The following is a 21054-nucleotide window of genomic DNA, read 5'->3' on the forward strand; positions in this document are numbered from 1 at the left end:
ATGCTTCACCTCCTCACACCCCCGTATTGCGGCAAAGCTGCCTTTCAAGCTCCGTTACGGTCGAACTTTGCCAAGACACAGTCAACGTCCGATTGGAAGTGGTCCCTAGGTTTTCAATATGCTTCACCTCATCACACCCCGGTATTGCGGCAAAACTGCCTTTCAAGCTCTGCTACGGTCGCAAATGTATGAACTCAAGAAAACGCTGGTTCCAGCATGGAGATCAAAGATGTGGCAGAGGTGGGGGCTCAATGCTGTTTTGGACCTGAAATTTGGGCAGGAAGTCCGAAAAACCGGAAGCCGAAGCTTTTTAGCATCAAAAATTTCAGATGTTCTTATATATCGACGTCTACGAGGCAGATTTGGAACTTCGGACTTGAATGGAGCACACCCTTGTCCGCCACATCAGTTGGCCTTCCACAGCAGTTGAAAGAGGAGGAGAGGCTGAGGAAATGGCATCTCTGCCTATCACGTGTAAAGTGTTGTCGGCAACACTTTGGTTGCACCAAATCGTGTACATAAATACAATTCGGCCTCTACATTGCCTCATTCTTGATAAGAAAGACAACTATGAAATATGACCCCACTAGCGCTTCATCAACCTAGCGAAAAGAAACACTTTCATGTTGCTATCTCACAAGAACATACTTAGGGATTCTCTGCAACTTTCTGTAATTTCACTTCGAATTATTCGAAAAATGTTTGAGAAATATTCGAAAATTATTCGAAATTATTCGATTCGATTCGCACTCAATCTTTATTATTCGAATTCGCTTCGCACCCAAAATTTTGCTATTCGCACAGCTCTACTTTTCAGCAAACATACAGTAGTATATTCACAATTCTAGATATGCCCCACTAGCTGTATTATCTTCTGGGACTGATTCTATTAAGGCCAATTTTACATTAAGTAGAGCTGTTTGGGAACATTAGTCAAACTTTCTTTGATTCTATGCTCGTCTTTACATTAAACTTTTCATGGGAACAGCATAGTTTCAATATCTCTTTGTGTTCATCAGAAAGTCTAGTGTAAATGTCAAGTGAAACCAGACAAAATCTGAGCAAGACAAGTCTGTGTTACATTGCAGTACATCACAAGTACAAGTAACAGCACAAGTATCCCTGATTCAGGCTGTTACTACTACCACTGTTAACTTTAGCATCATAGCATCCTCCATTAACCAGTTAGCTAACTAACTACCTACCTGACTAATTAACCAACAAACTCTTACAAGTAGCAGTCCTATATGTACTCAAAATCATAGGCTATTAAAATGAAGTTCGGATATATTGCTTGACAAGCTATACCATAACATGCAAGTGCAATTAATGCCCTGATGCGTCGAGTGCTTTACCAAAAGATTGTAATCGGCTGGAGCAGAAAACAGTGCTCCTTTACACTTCTGCAATTCGAGAAGAAAGAGCAGCACAAGACGGCTACAGCGCACAAAAAGGACGTGCCACTCACCTCCTTGAATCCATTCTTGACCTCTGTGTTCTCTGCTTGCAAGCTGCAGTTCAGAAAGAGACCTATTATTAGAACTTCAAACAAAACTCTGTGCACATCTCAGCTGCATTATTAAAACTGTGATCAAATGTTCGGATGTATGGTAACAAATGTTGGCTGACAATGATACACTGGCACTTTTGGAGCTGATGCGGAATCAGACATGAACTTATAGCAAAATATATCGCTTGCATCCGGGATAATAGGGTGTTTCCTATTACTGATAACATAGCTGCCTGGCTCAAGTTGGACAGCTGACCCTGTTAAATTTCCTACAATTACCTACTTACCTGGAGGGTAACTGCAAGCAGGCTGCTGACTCTATTTGCTTCTTGCATTACTACTACACAAGTTCTTGGAAGGAAAGGAGCTGCTATCCTGATAAGGGTGAGCTCCCTTGACCAGGATAGAAGCTGAGAGGTTCACACATTCACACATAATAGTTTTTTACTGATGTGTTACTGCTACAGGGAGCTCTGGCGCTGTGATCATTTATTACGATGCATTTGCCTTTAGTGGCACAAATTCTGAAGCAATCCTCTTTTTGTAAATGCATGAAGGCAACAAGTTTCTGCACATGTTGCTTATTATTACTAATTGTGGCATTGATGATACCGTATACTATAGAAAATGATCAGTTTCGAAAGTTACAAATCCGTATGAAGCCATAACGATGAAGTGTAGGCAAATCCATGTAATACAGTCAAATCTCGTTACAACGAACACCACATTAACGAACATTTCAAATTAACGAACTTTTAAGAAATCCCGTGCCGACTGCTTATAGTTTCAATGTAAAAATATTTCACTACTACGAACTTCAGAATAACGAACATTTCAGAATAACGATCGTTATTTAATTCCCGTGTAATCTTAACAACACCTCAGTACTACGAACTTATATCCCGAAATGCGAGGATTCTTAGACTTCAGTGTATCGGTCATGGCAGTCGGAGCTGTAAGGTAGCAGACGACGCAGCGCGAAGAGCGGACGCCCTCCCGCTAAAACCTGAGATGGCACGGGAGGAGAAAGACGCGGGCGGAGAACTTTTTTTTTTTTTTCCCTTCGTTGCGGAGGCATGGCGGAGGCGACAACGCATCAGGTTTTGTAAAGGCCCAACCGCATGCATAGCCCGCGACTTTCGAGCGAAGGCGACTGCGACAAACGGGCTCCGTCGCGCTGCTCGATTGAAAACTATTGCGCGCACGCAGGCAAATTACGAAAAAGAATTACAGAGTAGATGAATGACAACATGCCAAATTTATTATTGTCTTGTTTGAGATAAAGATGCCATAAAAGCGTTTCGGGACTTCCTTTTTTCGCAATCTTATGTTTAACCGCGGCAGTAGTATCTGCTGTGATCCCATGGGGCGCCCGGAAGCGTACGCTGCCTACGCTACGTCGCACTTTGCAAACTGCGTTATGTTGGGGTTAGTCCACGAGGCGCATCTCGACAACGTTTCCTCTTGCTGTCATAGAACGTTTAAAAAAAGCCGCAGCGCCTCACATCGTTGCTTCGCAGGGAGAAGGGCTGCCTCACACGACGACGATGTTGACATTGCAGCAAGCTACCACCAATGCAGCAAGCTACCACCGAAACATCAAAACGAACCGTCGATCATAAATAACGACAAAATACGGCCGCTGCCTCGCTCTCCGCGTGAGATGGGGCTGTAAATAAGGTAGTCTATAACTTGCATTCCTTGAAGTACGCGCCGATTGGAGGCATCACGAGCAAATTGCAACCGAAGCAAGCGAAGCAAGGGTCAGAGATGCTGCCATGTTGTTGGATATCGTCATGCTCACTTCCGGGCGACAAGCGATGTTTTCTGGCTTTCCAGAAACCTGGGATGCTATCGCGGAACGATTCTATTTCAGATTCCAATGCCTTTCGTGCTTTTCGCGCTTGGCCAGTGGTCAGAACGACGGTCCGTCCGCGTTATCAGCGCGATCAGCCAGCCGTGTGGAATCGGAAATAGCATCGTTTCGCGATTGCACCCCTGCGACAAGCGACGGCGATGGATGGCCCTCCGCGACAGCAAATCTTGTCGGCCGTCACTCAAAACTCGCGTGCATGCAGTTGGGCCTTAAAGGATTGCAGCGATGACATGGACGACGATGTCACGGTAGCACCCGAAGATCGCGACGAGTCCGTGTCGGCCACAGATGCGTTGGGCTACTTGAGGAAACTCCGCATATTCATAGAAAAAAGCGGAACAGCGACCGAAGCGGCGGATAAAAATGCGGACGGTCTAGAATCGTTCGTGACGCAGAGTTTGTGCTGCACCCGTCAAAAAAACGATCACGGACTATTTCAAATAAACGTGCCTTGTCTGACGTTCACGTGTGCATTGTTGTGAGAAACGAGTTCAAGGACGTACCGTTGCAAAGGTAGGACGTTTGCGTTACTGAAATTCTATTGTTATGGTAAATTTTTGGGCTTTCACTATAACGACCTTTCAGAATAACGAACATTTTTCCGCGGTCCCCTGAAGTTCGTTATACTGAGATTTCACTGTATACCCATGCTGTACTACCTTGTCCATGTACTACCCACAGGGCCATGCTGGCTAAACTGCCCTGCTTGCAGCTCCTGTACACACAGCAAAGTTTTTTCCAGTCATTTTAATGCGACATTATTACTTAGCATGTTTGGTGAACCCACTGTCATCAAAAAGATGTAGCAGAAAAATGGCACCCAAGTTATGCAATCTCCATCTAACTAAAAATAGAGTGCCCACGATAGGAATTCAATCCTATGCACCATTGTCACTGCTAAAGCTCAGAAGCCAAGTGCGCTAACCACTGCACCACTGCTGCATTGTGCCAACACTGTGACGAACATCTCCGAGGCTGTGCATGCGGTTGGGCTCTGCCTGGCAGGCTATTCACTAGGTGGAGCATGACAGTCTGGCACTGACAGTGCTATGTAGTCTTCAGCAATCAAAGTTGAACCACTCACATTAGCTACATCATCAGGCAAGACTGCAAAGACTGGCTGGAGGCACCAGTACTGTACCCACGTACAGGACCATCTCAACACAATGAAACATGCGAAGCGAGTCGTTGCAGCGCAACAATGTTCGCCGCCCAAGCCCCCGACAACACAAAAGGCAGACCAAGAGGCTGTGGAGCGAGCACAGAGAACATTAGGGAGGCAATGTTGCATCCACGCCGAGACACACTCGCCAATGGGCCACGAAAATCCGGTGGACATCCAAATTATAGCCGGACGTCCACGTCAAGAGCCGGTTATCCCCACGATGACCTCAGGCTGTTGAATTTCGGTTGTTCTTAACGTCCATTTTGTTTTCTGCCTCGAACACATCGCCAGAATATATACAGTGAAAGTCATGTGGACGTTATAACTTAGATGACAGCAGGACATCCACGGGACATCATCTTTGTGATTGTTAACATTTTCTGCTGTGCGTGTTTGGTGCAAGGGACATAGGTATCTGCTGGGGACATCGCAATAATGCCTCGATTGTGGATTGTGAATTCACCAAATTTTTCATGGCAAAATTGCCCGCTTCCGCATGAAAAACAAGACAATGCCCACAATTCCAGTACTTCATCGCTACAGAAATAGAAAATGCAAATAATCTCAAGCTGATCTAGCACCATTAAATAGTGGACTTTGCTAAATACTTAAAGCAACTTAAGGCATGCATGAGCCGAAAAAATGACGAATGCCACATTGCGCGATTTACCAACGGAACTATATTTTATACCATCATCGTGGGCGCACATGTCCTCAACAGCAGCTACAAAAGGACTGGATTGTGTGTGACATCGAATATTATGGGCCCTAGATTACGCTGTAGAATGTACATTTCTCTCAAATCAATCAAAGCCTTTGCTTTTATTAATTCAAAGCTTAAACCGCAGCGATGGTTACATGGTAGACCGTCCGTTTCCAATTGCGGTAGGTAACAGGTTCGACTCCCAGTGCCAACCGAACCCCGTCCCCCCCTCCCCCGCCCGGTTTTTCCTAAAGCGTAGAGTACACCAACCTTTTTTTTTTTAATGCATGTGCGATGAACGCCCCTTAATGTCAACCCCATTAACTGCACTAGTAAACACGGACAGACAGGTAAGACAGGACACGCGCAGCAAACCTGTCTTTTTGCGTGTTTACTAGCGCAGTTAATAGGCTTTAAAATGAATGTGAAGCAACTAGCCCGAGTTGGTGCTCTACTTAATTTAAACAACTATATTCCCATGCACATTCGACGTGCATACTAAGAGGGTTCACTGCACGTCCGTCCTGTGTCCAGATGTATGGTTCCGCTCGACGAATCGCCAATTTTCTTGTATATAAGGGTCCTATGGACGTCAATAGTATGGCTGGCGGATTTCCGGGGATCTCCACTGAACATCTCTATGCCCAAAACTGTCAAACCAGTGGATGTGCATTGGACTTTCAATGCCCATTGGGTCAGTGACAAGTATTTAGCCATAGAAAGAGAAGCGTAGGTGCCTCCATAGTTTTCTGTAGGAAACACCGGTGCAGCACACCATGCGTGCTGCCCCTCCCCATCTCCTGCCACCTCTGTCAAAACACATAAATGTAGGAAAACAGGGGAGCAAGAAGTCCCCTTAACAGCTTTGCTGTCCATAAATTCTGTATAAAAGACATGCCGAGGTTGCCCACCTCTGGAAGTGTCCCTCCAGCAACACCTGGTCGGCCGAGAGGCCCAGGCAAACTTCCACAGTGAGGAGGTAGTCGGCACAGGATGCCTGACTGCTCTGCAGCGCGACACCGTACGGTCGTAGGCCCTGTTCGTTCTGCACTGTGACGTCACCACTGTGCAGCACCAGTGTCTGAAGCAGAAGGAATAGGTAACTATAAACACTCCAGCTGATATAATGAAAGGAATGGGGCTGAGCTTTGCACAGAGAGAACAACTGTCTCACAAGAGTTATCATTGTTTATTGTCTATTGTTTGCATGTATGCGTGAAAAGTTAGATAGAAAAGAAAAAAAAAAAGATGTCTGCATTTGAGTGGTCCTGGATAAATGAATTCCTGTTGTCTGCTGTCTGTCGGCTCTGCCCTTCAAGCCCAATGAGGCTTTGGCAGGCCAATTTTGTATTACATTGTTACTGTGCCAAATGTTAATAAAGTATTATTATTGTTGTTGCTGTTGTTGTTATTATTATTATTATTATTATTATTATTATTATTATTATTCACAATATGGCAGTTGAGCAGCGAGGTGCACACCTTAATGACTGGAATGTGTCCATATCTTGCAGCCAAATGCATTGCCGTGTTTCCGTCGCTGTCCTTCCGGTTTATGTTCAGCTGGTTGTTCTGCATGTACTCGGCCAGCCAACTGACCGTTCTCTCCTGCAAAACCGGGAAAAATGACACGTATTACAAAAACAGTGAAAAAGAAATGACAAGTTTAGTGAATTGCTTTGAGTTCTTCCCACCTTGGAATAACGAGCAAGAATACGCAGAACAGTTTGTGACGAGACACACTGCTGATTGTGATTAGACAATAAAGACAATGAGCCACAAGATGGAATCGTGGCTGCAGTTCATAATTACTGAAGTAATTTACAAGCCAGTGAGATTCTTCACATGACAATTATGGAGAATGAAGTATGAAACGTGCATATTAGGTCATTTAGCCGGAAATGAAAAGATTTTTTTGGGTGGCGTGGATGATCTACATCAAGATACATACCTGCCCATACTTGGCAGCCAAGTGCAGAAGAGTTCTATTTCCTTCACTGGGGTCTATCTGGTCCAGTGCCATAGACTTGCTTACAAGCCACTGGAGTATTTCAAGGTTGCCATGCTAGATAATAAACAAAGAGAAGAGGAAAAAAAAAAACACATTTAGAATGCATGGAGCAGCAATGTTTTATACAAGGTTAAGCATCTAGATTGTGAAAAATCTTATGACGTTGCCCACAGGAGGCCTAGCACTGCCAAAATGCCCAGAGGGCATACAAGAAAAAGAAAAAACGGAAATCTACACACACTTGCACTCAATAGACAGATATGCATGATGGCCATCTATCCATACCGTCAGTGTTTCAACACTACTGTGTTTTCACAAGTCTGAAATGCCGACCAGGCGCCTTTTCAGGCACAAGCCAGCTACCAAAATACAGGAGCATGCATATATCCTAACATAACCAGTGCAACTACAGAAATTTTTGTAAAATTTCTAGTCTCGAAATGCAGCCTGCCGGCACATCAAGTGCTGAAGGCACTCAGACCAGCTTACAAACGTGCTTGCCTAAAGGAATACAATGCCGAAAACTACTGAGTACTGCCGTCTAGCCTAGTCACAGAGACGGGCAATATTACTTGCCGGTCACAGTACATGACACGGGCGTGTTGGTTCGTTCTTGCTTCTGCGCTTGGTGCATGCATTCTTGTTGTCAAATGTACAAATCACAAATTGTGCAAAAAAGTATTACCTTCAGATACTCTGCGCCTACTGGTGCATCACCCCCGCCCCCCCACTTCACCTTTCTAGTACTGCCCACTTTATGTGCTACTTACAAACATAAAGCCCCAAAGACAGCAACCTCATTTGCATATACATCTTTATGTTGCACTATGGTGAGTGAGCATTGTGACAAACAGCGATGCTGACGACAGCAATTATGGACAAAAAGTTTTCTCTTTTTGTTTCTGATAAAACTCAGTTGACATTTTTCACTTCCCTTGTCGAGTATATATCATGTTTTGATCTACCTACTTCATATGAAACACTGTTTGCCACAATGCACCAAAAGCTGTATTTACACAAACTAATAGTCGGGTACAACTTTAAAAGGGAGTGGCATTTCCACCTCAAAAGTGGACACACCCAAGCCTGCAACATTGAGTGCATTCTCCAGACTGACGTCATAAGCCAAACAGTCAGTGACCTGCCCTCCGAGAACAATGCCGAGTACATGAGCGGGACTATTTCTTCAGTAGCGAAGGCTGCCCCGCTTCGGCAGTCTGGGCGGGGCCTCTCCTGGCTTCTCCAGATGTATGTTACTATAGTATTGCAAGCTCTTCGCACTTTCATGTGACATATTGGCAAGTTTCCTATCGACGTACTTTGACTGCTGTGGCAACGGGGGTGAGGTTGCTGTGGTTTTCGTCGGCGAGAACGTGTTCAGGATGACCCTGGCAGAGCCACTGGAAGCACCGCAGGTGGTTGCGTGCCGCGCAGACGTGCCATAACGTGTTCCCCTGGCTGTCGGACAGGTTCCAGACCAGTTGCTTCTCCATGTCACGCAGGCTGTGGCTCTGAAAGTGGGAACAACACATTTGCCGACATTAGAAATCGATGGCCCAAGAATTTTCGGATGACGAGAAGAGAGAACAGATACATGGATTTACACTATTGCTTCACAAATGTTGACACAACTACAGGCACTGCAAAAATAAAAAGGACGCCAGGCCTGCGCTGAAACCGCAGCACAGTCACAGCGAAAGCTGGAAGAGCGGCGTTTCTAGAGCCCGTTGTAAGCTCTCTTGGGGCTACTAATACAAGTACACTAGAAAGGTACCCACTACGCCATAAATCACAATTTTTGTGAAGTTGGGAAGCACCTACTAAGCCATTATTCGTCATTCTGCGGAGAAGCGAGGCACCAGCTACACGTCTGTGAGGCATTATGTGTACTTTGTTGACGCGACGACTGATGACGATGAAGAATTATGCCTCAGCCCTTTGTAATGGGTTGGAATCTTTAAATGGCCCACCAGTTATGTAATTTGCATTGGGTGACGCCCGGTCACTATTTCCCTCTCCCGTCATGCTGTATAACATACGTTGACGTGGAAGAAAGGGGGGGGGGATGAACTTTACTGAGACCCCGAGGAAATAGATCATGCGCTTATGGGCTTCCTTGGCAACCAATACAAGTGCGCTTGCGAGGAACCCACTACGCTATAAATCACTGTAATTTTTTAGAAGTAGGGCAGCAGGCACTGTGCCATTTTTCGTCATTCTACGGAGAGCCGTGGTACCTGCTAAACGCATGTAAGGCATTATGCGCACTTTGTTGATGCTGTGCCTGATGATGAGGAAGAATTATGGCAGAGCCCTTTGTAATGGGTTGGAAACATTCAACAACCTACTCGTTGCGCAATTCGCATTGTGTGAGGCCTGGTTACAAAATTCGCGTTGTGCGACGCTTGGTGCTTATTTTACTCTTCTACCACGCTATATTGCATATGCGAATGTGGTTCCTTCCCGACATGAAGCCTGCATAGGACCTTTTTGCAAAGCAGTTTCAAGCACCGGCACGGCTCAGAGGTTGAATACTGGGCTCCCACGCAGAGGGCCCAGGTTCAAACCTCGTTCCATCCTGGAATTTTTTTCTTATTTCATTTTTTTTTCTTATTTCGAGCGATACTGGTTACGGACACCGGCGGCGGCGGCGGCGGCGGACAACTACGGTGCCAAAAACGGCCGGTGAAATGATCTCATAACAGTTTTCGCTGTAAAATGACACTGATACTGGACTTTGCAAGCGCAACCAAGAACTACAGTTTACTCAAATCCTAGAAAAGAAAAAAAGCATACAATCAGCATGTTCTGCCACTACTGATTAGTAGTGTGGCCAAAAATTCAAGGACAATAAAGGAAAATTCAGAGCACTTCCCCTACAGTGAAGATGGAAGCCAGCGAAGCTGTGACAATGGTGGGTCTGGTATAGTGAATATTGCTATGGTGAATTTATGAATTATCATTATTGACTATAGTGAGTGAATAAAAAGACCTACACTCAAAGGTCCCAGCGTTTCTATTGCACATGACACAGGTTATCTCATCAATGCAGCCAATGGCGTTCTCAAAATGAAATCCTGTAGTAGTACATAAGAAACCGTGTTGTTTCGAAAGTACAAAAATGGCATGACGTTCGTTTCTTACGCAAGTGGTGCTGTCTTTTGAGGCAAAAACGTTCACGTCATTCTGCCATGTTGACGATATCATACGCCTTTTATTTACTTTATTGTCACGTCCGTTTTTTCAACACACAAACGCTGGGTTAGTCACGTTAATCGATTCGACGAAAACTGTTGTTCTATGCGTATTTTGTCCACGGATGCAATCCGCCAGAATCGAGCCATATACAGCAGCTTCGCTATAAAACTGTAGAAGTAGTTGAGAACTGTGCAGCAAGTAAAGAAATGCGCAAAGAAACGGAGGGATGGTAGTGTGGATTAGAAGCTCATATTGCGGGTTGAGAGTTAGTGGAAATCAAATCGGAAATGTCACTAGTGTGATGGACAACTGCCTGTTGCTGCTTGTGCATTGCCTTTCCCTTTCGAGCAGTTCTTTCAACTCGTGCTGCTTTTCTGACTGCTATGGCATGACCTCGGAACATAAATGTGAACACATTTGCAGATGTGACTGATAAGGAAAAAGTGCAGGCAAGCATCTGGTTGAGCTGGAACTCTCATTGACTGAGGGTTGAATCTTGATACAATAGACGACGGCCAAGAAGGCAGGAAGGTGTCAAATGCCCTTTGTGACATCTCTTCTTCTTATGCGTTCCCTGTCTTGCGTTTCTTCAAAAATGTGACAGGCATAGTTTCTTACTAGTATTACTTATAGGGAAAACTGCCACTGTGAAGTTGTATGCACGGGAATGCTGAGATGTGTCAGATTCGGATTTGCGTCATTCACGAAAAGCCTGGATGCCTCGAAAACGCATCTCGCTAGAAGCGTTCTTTGTGTCACAATGGTTAATTTTGTACTGAAGCAGCATGTAATGACCTATCTTTTTGTTAGCATTAGATAGAAACAAATTGTATTTAACTCTGAGAATTGCTGCTATGATGTACAATTTTATAAAATGTAAAAAGTAGCGACCAGACACAAAACATTAGAAGACAGACGACAGGGTCAGTGTTCACTCTGCAACATCTTGTCATCTGTTTCTTCCTTCCGCTGTTTGCTTATGCCCTGCAGGTGCGCAAACATTGATTATAGAATGATATCTGTTTAGTATGCAGGTTTTATTTAAAGACGCTTTATTTGCAACCCTTAGGAAATACGCATAGAAAGTGACACCACACTTCCCTCTAGGTATTACTGTGAGAGAAACTCTATGGTGACAGGGCCCTCAGTGCTGCCTACACCAAGGAGATTACTGAAGGTACTATATGCAGTATGGACTAGCAGGCCAATGCACGCACCAGGGCGTCGAGGTCGCCCTTCTTGGCGACCCTGAAGATGGCGCGTATCCAGCGCGGCACCCTGGCCAACGGAGGCCGCTGTGCCGCGTTGTGCCGGGGCTGCTGGCTGCGCAAGGAAAGCACCGAGCATGCGTCGCCGCCGCTCTTGAGTTCGCTGTCGGACGCGTACTGGCGCGACCAGTCGCGCGACGGCGGCGCGGCCTGGGCCGGCCGACGCGCGGGCCTCCGTGACGCCGCGGCGGAGGCGGGCAGCCAGGGCTCGGCCGCCGCCACGTCTTCTCGGTGGTCCTGGGCGCCCCGGGCCAGCGCGCTCAGCGTGTCGATGATGGACACGGTGCGCAGGTGCGGCGGCCGCCGACCCGTCGGGGCCCCGCCCGGGGCGGCGGCGGCCGAGCGGCGCGGCCGATGCGGGCCGGGCAGCTCGCACAGGCGCAGCAGGTCGCTGTCGTCAAGCACGAACTCCTCGAAGGCGTCCGGCGGCGGCCGCATGGCTCGTCCCGAGCTCAGCGCGCGCTCCCAGCCGGGCGCCGGCGGGGCTGCGCCGCGGGTCGGAGTGCTGGTGCTGGGGCACAGCCGGGCCTTGGACGCCACGGCTCGGGGCTGGGCCAGTGGCTGCAGAGGGTTCATCATCAGACGCGTTCTGAGTGAAATGGTTTTTTAGCTCACTCACCGAAGCTACATCGGCAGCAATGGGTCTACATACGCGAACAATGGTTAAGACATGGCTGACCGGGGAGCCAGTTAGGTTGTGGCGTGTGGTTTCCCAGCGTCACTGCAGGTCATCGGTGAAAAGTGTCAATTGCCATCGACCTTAAAACAGCCTTCGTTGACATAAGACAAGGAAATCGTACTTTACGTCCCCGAGCATTGCGCTCAGCCACGTAAACACGAGCTCCTCGGCAAGCTAGTACACTGCACAGGACGCCAATACGTGCACACAGACGACACTAAAGGGACCAGGGGCGTAGCCAGAAATTTTTTTCGGGGGGGGGGGGGGGGTTCAACCATACTTTATGTATGTTCGTGCGGGCGTTTGTATGTGTGCGTGTATATATACGCAAGCCAAACTGAAAAATTTCGGGGGGGGGGGGGTTGAATCCCCCCAACCCCCCCCCCCCCCCCTGGCTACGCCCCTGAAAGTGACACTACCAAATGGAAACGCTAGGTATACACTCTGAAAGTACCTACTGAAAAAGAGATCTGAACATTTAGCGGTGAAAACGAAGACATATGTTTCCCTTCTCGAAAAGCGCAACCGAACCGTCTCCGATGCGCTGGTATGACATCACGGCTATCGAAGTATTTTTCGCGCCTATGACCGCCCTTTGTATCCAGGAAAACTTCACGACGCTCACTTTAAGTTCGGTCAGTTCATTTAGGATACAGTGTAATTCCTGATAAAAGCATGCACCAAGCCACCTCCGCAACAGAAGCTCATAACGTCTCGAGAATTCGGGCAGGAGTCTCAAGCGCATATGGATGTGCACAGAGTCCCGCTGCTCTTCGCATTTACTGCACAGTGAAAGCACCACGTTCCTTCTGGACATATATCAGAGTACAATGACCCTCGCGAGAGCAAACCAGAACACAATTAGCTTGTAAGCGAGGCAACACTGCGGAGTGCAGTAGCTAATCGGGCAGGCTGCACTTTCTGTACACTGCAACCATCGTCAGGTGACCGGCCAATCGGCATACCTGTTTGGCAACGCCCGATGTCGTTTTCGTGCGGGCACTGGTGCCGGCTGCTGGGCAGATCCTGCGGCAAGACTCATGGTCAGGAACGGCACGACGGTTTCGCCTCGTGGACAGCACACCGTGCAGGTTCGATGCTGCGTGCAAGAATAGCAGAGCGTCACGTATATACTTGTAAATGTTACGATACGACATGATTGACCGATCGATCGATCGATCGATTGATTGATTGATTGATTGATTGATTGATTGATTGATTGATTGATTGCTTGATTGATTGCAAACGTCGGCAACAAGCACAACAATCAAGCGGCTGCTCCACAACGCTAGAATTGTCGCATCAACGAAAGGTGCCGATAAACGAATACAAATCTTCTAGCTATTAGCTGTTCGCTGCTTAAGGGGGACGGTCACTTAGCTGCAATCTAAAAAAAAAAAGGAACACCTATAACACTTTCCGTATTTCCGAAAGAACTTCACGGATAGTTACTTGAAACAAGAACAGAAAAAAAAAATTATGTATCGCACGGTTTAACGAAATCCCCTGTCAGTGTTTTTCAGGTCACGTCGCTTAAATGAAATGCAAACGGTCGACATAGCGCTGGTGAAGCCGGGTGCATAATCAACCGCGCAAGACTGATCGAATAGCGAGCTAAGCCACATACATTATCCGTCTCGTCGGCGAAAGGCTCGCCCTGGTCTTACATCACTTCGCGAAAGACTGCGACACTGTGCGCGATGGAGTTCAAGTTTATTCTTGTTGACCAACGAAGATAGCTCGTGGCAGAAATGCTCAATTACAAACAACACACACGCATATATATATATATACACTTTGATCTCCTGAAAGCACCAACCGACTTGCGTTTTTTTTCGAGGCGATAAGCTAACTCGTTACGGAGGGGTAGGAATTCATATTCCTGCCTACCGCGAACAGAAAACAATATAGAGAAACACGGTGGGTGCTTTGTTATTATTTCGACAGCGCGGCCACAGGACAGCAACTACTCGTACAGAGGCACAGCGTACGCCTGTATGCATCGTTCTTTATCGCATAGCTCCGTTCTCCATTGATGGGGGGGGGGGGGGGTCATCACGGGCTTCCCCCCGAGCCCAGCGTTACGAGGTGGATCGATTAAGTGTAGTAAGTGTGCACATGGTGGCTTACCAGGCACGGCGACAACACTGGCGTTTAATTAAAGGGCAACTTATGGTCTGACGCGACGTCAGCACTCACGTTAGAGCACATACGCCAGTATTCTCGAAACGATGTGCACTTCAGGGTGCGATGATGTGAACATCATACGTAACTTTCGATAGCGTATTCATCCAGTGTCGAGCTACGCTTGAACTTAGCTTGCTGAATCGTATAGGAATTCAAGTGCAACGTTTATTATGCTGCCATAAAAGCGGAGCCAACACTTGAACCACAGACCTTAACCTGACATGACGCCTGTCTCGTAGGAGTACATATGTAGTGTTTATTGCACTGTTGTAAAATTAGATCGCCAGCACCACAACCACAATTGACGTTGCACCGACATTACGCCTGCATGAGGACTTTTTCCAAAGCAGTTTCTAGACCAGGCATATGGCTCTGTGGTAGAATGCATGACTGCCACGCAGAATGCTCGGGTTCGATTCGTGATGGGATCCTAATTCTTATTCTGTGCATTCGTCGGGTCTACGCTGCTGGTGTCGGTTTTTCTTAACGCCCTCACATATAAATTACCAATGTCTGTTCTCGCCGTTCCTGGGCAAACATACACTGTCAGTCACCTGTGGCGCATACCCGTATACCACGGGATGGTATACGGGTGTGTGCCACACGTGTCTGGAGGAAAGGGTTTGACGACGTACGCGACATGATTTTCACGTTACTCATGTCATGACCAGACAATCATATTCGTCAAATCTTCTTAGCCTCCCATGCCAATTTTAGTCTACACCAAGGTAAAGAGGCGATCACGAGAGCACCCAGACGTAGGCGGCTAGATAGACGGATATCAGATACTTATAGATAGAAACGCTCAAAGTGCCCATGGGGTTCGCTAAGAAAAATCTTGGAATGCAACGCCAGTCGTCCTCTGCCGCCATATCGTCAAAAGCCTTTGTGGAACGACGGGACAGGCCCGACGTTGTGAATTAACTGGGTGTGGTGCAGACTTGGTGCTCCGTGACTTCGCAATATAAGAATTCTGGCCCACAGCTCCCGTACCGTTCCTGCTTTACTTTACGGTCGGCGCTGCTGGCACATATATGGCTGTGGTTCGTTTCTGCGGCTCGAAGAACCGTGCAGCCCGCACGCGCCTTCTGAAATTTTCCGTATGTAAATCCAGTAATTCCACATATGTCTGTAAGAATCTTATGGAAATATATGGAAAACATACGGACGCCGAAAGTAAACACATGGAATTATTGGAACGGTATACGGAACGTATACACATGGCTTGCACGGGACTTCATGCACGCATTTTGTGAACGTACTGGCACACCACGAGGGCGGCCTTGATGGCAAACAAGTTGCGGTTAACCTGCTTCAATGTGATAGCGACGAGGCAGGAACGCCTCTGGAAGTGAATGACGAAAGAACCTGCACGTGATGTTTTGATAACATTAATGTGACATCGCAAACGTTGCTTCCCCCTCGCGTCAATGACGTCAATGAAAGCCATCTATGCAAGCAACGACGAAGGCATGCGGTTGTTTGCAGGTGTAAGCGCAGCTTAGGTTCTCCGTCGACGCTGCAAGAAGTGCGGCCATTCAATCCAAGGCCTCCCAGCCGGCGCAAGTCACGATTCCTGGCGACGCCCAAGCGGCTCGTGCGACTGGCGCCAATTCGCAAATGCGTTCCCTGCACTTGTGGCACGCGGCGATTGGATTTCCGCCGGCCACATATGTTATGGCCACACAAGTACATTTGCGCGAAATAACGAGCGTGTCAGCTCACTTGCTCCACGACAACGTTAGCACATAAAGGACTCGGTTATCTTACGCTGGCCCTCTGCGTTGTATACGCCTCTGTACGAACCAGACACGTGGCAACACCGTAAGCCGCGATTCGCCCGTCACGCAACCTGAACGACAGCTGGGTGTTCGTTCCCAGAAAGGGGATCGAAGATACGTAATTGTCAAGTCCAGTTACTGCCTCAAGTTCTGTATACCATGCTTTAAACCTGCAGTATTTCGTTTTCATCCGGTGTGTGCGTGCTTGTGTGTGTGTGTGAGAGAAGGCTAATGCCTTCGGCTACTATAGAATGCCGCCGTCGACGACAGAATGTTTAGGGAAGAAACCCTGCTGACACTTGATGCGAGTAGTGACCACCGCGGTCCATGATCGCGCGCCGTTCGTTTTGCAAGAGCAGCAACGCCGTCGCGCCCCGCAGGGCAGATCTGTCGTGCGCATCAACGGGCGGGCCGAGGGTCCCCGCTCGGCACAGGGCGGCGGCGGCGGCAAGGGGGTCAAAAGTGACAGGACCGGCCTTGTCGCCGCGCTGGTGAAGAAGATGCGTCAAAAGGGAGGAGAAGGAGGGGCACTCTTTTTTTGAAAAGCGAGCGCGGCCGGCAGCAGATGAACGGCCGCCGTGGTGCAATGGCGTGCCCCCTCATCTTTTGGCACGGTCCAGCCGCGGGGCGCAGTCTCTCCCCTCCTCGGAGGAAGGAGGAGAGTCCACGCGATACCGGCGGCGAGATGTGCGCGCGCCGTCATTACCGCAGCGGGGATTGCGAGAAGAGAGCATCGGCGGTCGGAGGCCCCTCGCGAGGCCCGACCGCCCTCTCGGCGCCCTGGGGAGAGCGATGCGCTGCCCCAGGAATCTGCAATTACCATAATAGTGCCTCCAACGATGCCCAGGCCTGCGGCCCGGCATCCACTCCCAGTGATTAGAATTCCTTCGGTAAATATGGCCACCTCGGGGCAGAAGGAGGGAGAGGGGGCTTTCCTTCCTCCTCGACGCCGACCTGCGCCGCCGAGGCCTCTGCGCACGTGGCACACATTGACTTGTAAACGCCAGGGCCCTGCGCCGCCGCTGCATACGAGCGCATGCATTCGGCACGAACGCGCGCACTTCGACCGCCACGCCAAGGACGGTGGCCCTTCCGCAAAGCGCCAGCGCAACAACCAGCGCCGAGTTCAGTCGTCGGCTCGCACGTTCGCATCTTTTCGAGCTGCTTTCAGGAATGGAATCCAGCCCCCCAAGGCTAGCCGCCCAAGTCAATTGAACCCATCTGGCGCGTATGCGCGTTGGCCAACTCCGTGAATCATGTAGCCCATATGCTTAGCCACGACGAGCCACCATTTTTGCGTTTTCTGCATCGGCTGTGCTGGCAGTTTCTGCGTGGTGTACCTTGATACCTTGAATGCGCCGTCTTCCCAATCCATTCAGTGATCGCTACTCACAGCCCGTGTTCCTTAACGCCACTCAGTGTTGCGGTTAAGTATGATTACGGCTGCATGCCAGCGCAGCAGAACAAATCCTTTAGATGCGCAATTAGTTTCACCCTGCGCTTAATCACTGCGTATCAATACCAGTGCGTGCAGACCTGGTCATGCATAGCTCCTGCAAGATCCACTGGGATCTTGTATGGGGAGCACAGGTCGGCAAACTCACTCATGAGTCGGCTCACTCAGACTCAGATCGAGCCGTGAGTTTGAGTGAGTCCGCGTATGAAGAAATTCAATGAGTCCGAGTGAGTCCGGCTGAGGAAAATTTAGGTGAGTCTATGACGCGCGGGGAGTGCTATGAACTAGATGTGCACGAGTGGTTCCATCCTGCACTGGGTGGAACAAATGGCGACGTGCAGACGACGTCATGCAACAGTGAGTTGTAGATGCAATATCAGGACGAAGCAAGTCTCCGGCTATAGTTTAGGAATTGCGGGCGAATACGAGTGATGTCTAAAGCACGGCGGCCATGACGTGTCTAGGGCCCCTGCCGTCAGTAAATATCAAGTCTTTAGAGATCCGCTTCCGATAAACAGAGGGAGCCGTGACTGGCGCGCTCACCGTGTACTATCAAAAGGAGCCCAAGCACGCAAACGGGAACCCCTATCGAGTACCCAGAGTGCCGTGATGTTTCATTTCATTCAGATAAACTCTTCACCTGGCTCCATGTAGGCCAAGATGAGTATAATAGCGTATACGCAGGTAAATGACAGCTCGTTCCAGCGAACCCTTAGCGCAGTTTGATGCGCAAACCACGCATACAGAGGAAGTCGCGTGAAACGCTGTAGTTAAGCAATTTACGAAGCATTTATGCTGCTTACGGAATGTAGAACAAGCAGGTTGCATTCGCAAGCGCGCGCGCACGCGCACACACACACACACACACACACACACACACACACACACACACACACACACACACGCACGCACACACACACACACACACACACACAGTGAGTGAGTGAGCGAGCGAGCGGTTGCGACGTAACGTCAGCCCTAAACATTCAAGCGCAGAAGACAGTTACATTGCGGAAAGAGATGTGCTATACGGCGAGCTATACCACAAGCAACTCTGGAGCCTCAAGCAACGCTATAGACTATGAGTTACAGAGCTATTGAAATATATGTGGAATATTACATTCCATTGTTATAACGGCAGATAGCCAGCACTAATTGGTAGGCAGCCAATACTAGCCGACAGTAAGCCAACGTTAGCGAATAGCTGGCCGCCACTAGGCAATATTAGAGAACGAGACAACAAACGTACACAGTTAAACGACTTAATACCAGCACTTACCAACGTTTAATTACAGTTAGCCAACACTAGCAAGCACTATGCAGCACTATAGCTGTCATTCTGCCAAACGTTGATTCTGCCAACATTAGCGAGTGATAGTCACCACACGCACCAATGGCCTAAATTAGCATGCACGAGCAAACAGTGAGACAACACAAGCCAACGCTGGTGACACAAGCGAGTACTGGACCAACATTAGCGGAGCCGGCGGCATCGACACAAGCGATGCTTAGCGGAGCCGGCGGCATCGACACAAGCGATGCAAAAAATCATCATGTGACGACGTCGCCAATGACGTCATCATGACTTCAATATGACGTACCACGATGACGTCATCATATGGCATCGTAGCCTTGTCAAAGGTGGGCTGATCCCGGAGGCACTGCAAAACCACGTGAGGTGTAGAAAGCTTCTAATGCGTCCTCCAATCCCAGAGGCAGTGCAAAACCACGGATTCAGAAAGAATACAATCGACCGAGAAGAAGAAGATGATGATGGCTTTCGCCTTCGAGTCGTCTTAGGCAAATGCCGTGTGACTTTTCCTTTCATCCTGTGTTCGCGCTCTTCAACATGGCCCAAACGCTGCTAACTCCATCGTCGCTAAGCCACCAGGGCGGCTCCATATTTCGCCATGTAAACCGCACGGCCTCCTTCGACAGTGCCGTGACACAGGGGGTGCACCGTCGGCATTCCTATGAGCAGAAGCGGTGCCAACGACCGGCAGGATACGAACGGACGGGGCGAACACGTGGTGCTTAGAATTTACGAAATTAACCTGGAACGGGCACGTGGCGTGGTCGCGAGGACAAGACACACACGTACCATGCAGGTGGACGGGATCTCGCAAGCAGGCGAGGATTTTTACGCGGAGGGACGCGACCTTCCGACACGCACAGCCGAGCGGCGCGACGCGCACGCGAGTCGGCCATTCGAACGAACCCCGGGAACACGCCAAACATCCATCCACGTGTTTCGACCCTGCTCGAGCGCATGGCATGCACAATCCATCTCGAGACGATATCTGAGATAACGACAGAGCAGAGTCCCCGCAACACCGTCCCCCAACCCTTGAAGATTGCCGGTTCGTGATCCGTAATTAGCGCGGAACAAACCGATTCGTGGCATTCCAAACAATAAATGCATGGGGCCGTTTCTCTCTACATGCTTTCCATCCTTCGCCTCTGATTTCATCAACACGTGAACGGCTTTGGAAATTGCTGCCCTGAGAAATATGCGATTTCCAGGGCGACTCGGGTGAACGTTTGTCTTTCAATGCATGACTCTCTTTCCCCATTGATATAAGATTAAAAAAAATAATTGCTGGGGTTTTACGTATACCAAAGCCACGATATGATTATGAGACGCCGTAATGGAGGGCTCCGGAAATTTCCACCACATGGGATTCTCCAACGTGCACCTAAATCTAAGCATGTTGCCTCCATCGAAATGCGGCCGCCGCGGCCGATATTCGATCCCGCGACCTTCGGGTCCGCAGTTGAGCCCCACAACCAACAGACCACCGCGGCGGGTCATTGATATAAAATTTTAAAAAAACTAGGATATGAAAACGCACTCGAAGACCTATACTCAGCGCAAGCCATCACTTCTCGTAAAATAGTTCTGATTAAACAAAGACACACGAAGAAGACACGCGACACAGGCGCTAACTTCCAAAATTCCAAAATAGCGCCTGTGTCGTGCGTCTTCTTCTGGTGTCCTTGTTCAACCAGGGCTATTTTCTCGGACGATATCTGTACCAACAAACACAAATTACAACCGTGTTGACCCATCACTTCTACGTGTAGCGAATAACACGTCTTTAAGATTGCCGAACTATACAACGAAGTGTATATAGCTCTCGTGCGATCTCGCATGCGTATACTATAAAGGCACAAAGTCACAGGCGAGATAAGTTCAGCGACGAGACCGTTTAGTCAACAC

At 48.5% G+C, this 21054-nt stretch overlaps 1 protein-coding gene across 2 annotated transcripts in view; it reads right to left on the reverse strand.

Moving 5' to 3' along the window:
• LOC119394343 (uncharacterized) overlaps positions 1 to 21054 on the reverse strand; it is a 109850-nt gene that overhangs the window by 19204 nt on the left and 69592 nt on the right. For both annotated transcript variants that reach the window (XM_037661640.2, XM_049415751.1), the window contains 7 exons: positions 13376 to 13509; positions 11681 to 12292; positions 8585 to 8776; positions 7206 to 7319; positions 6737 to 6862; positions 6166 to 6335; positions 1469 to 1511 (listed from right to left, as the gene is read on the reverse strand). In XM_037661640.2, coding sequence (XP_037517568.1) covers positions 1469 to 1511; positions 6166 to 6335; positions 6737 to 6862; positions 7206 to 7319; positions 8585 to 8776; positions 11681 to 12292; positions 13376 to 13509 — 1391 coding nt within the window. The remainder of the gene's footprint in view (positions 1 to 1468; positions 1512 to 6165; positions 6336 to 6736; positions 6863 to 7205; positions 7320 to 8584; positions 8777 to 11680; positions 12293 to 13375; positions 13510 to 21054) is intronic.

Source organism: Rhipicephalus sanguineus, chromosome 5 (genome assembly GCF_013339695.2).
Source record: "Rhipicephalus sanguineus isolate Rsan-2018 chromosome 5, BIME_Rsan_1.4, whole genome shotgun sequence".
NCBI lineage: Eukaryota > Metazoa > Arthropoda > Arachnida > Ixodida > Ixodidae > Rhipicephalus > Rhipicephalus sanguineus.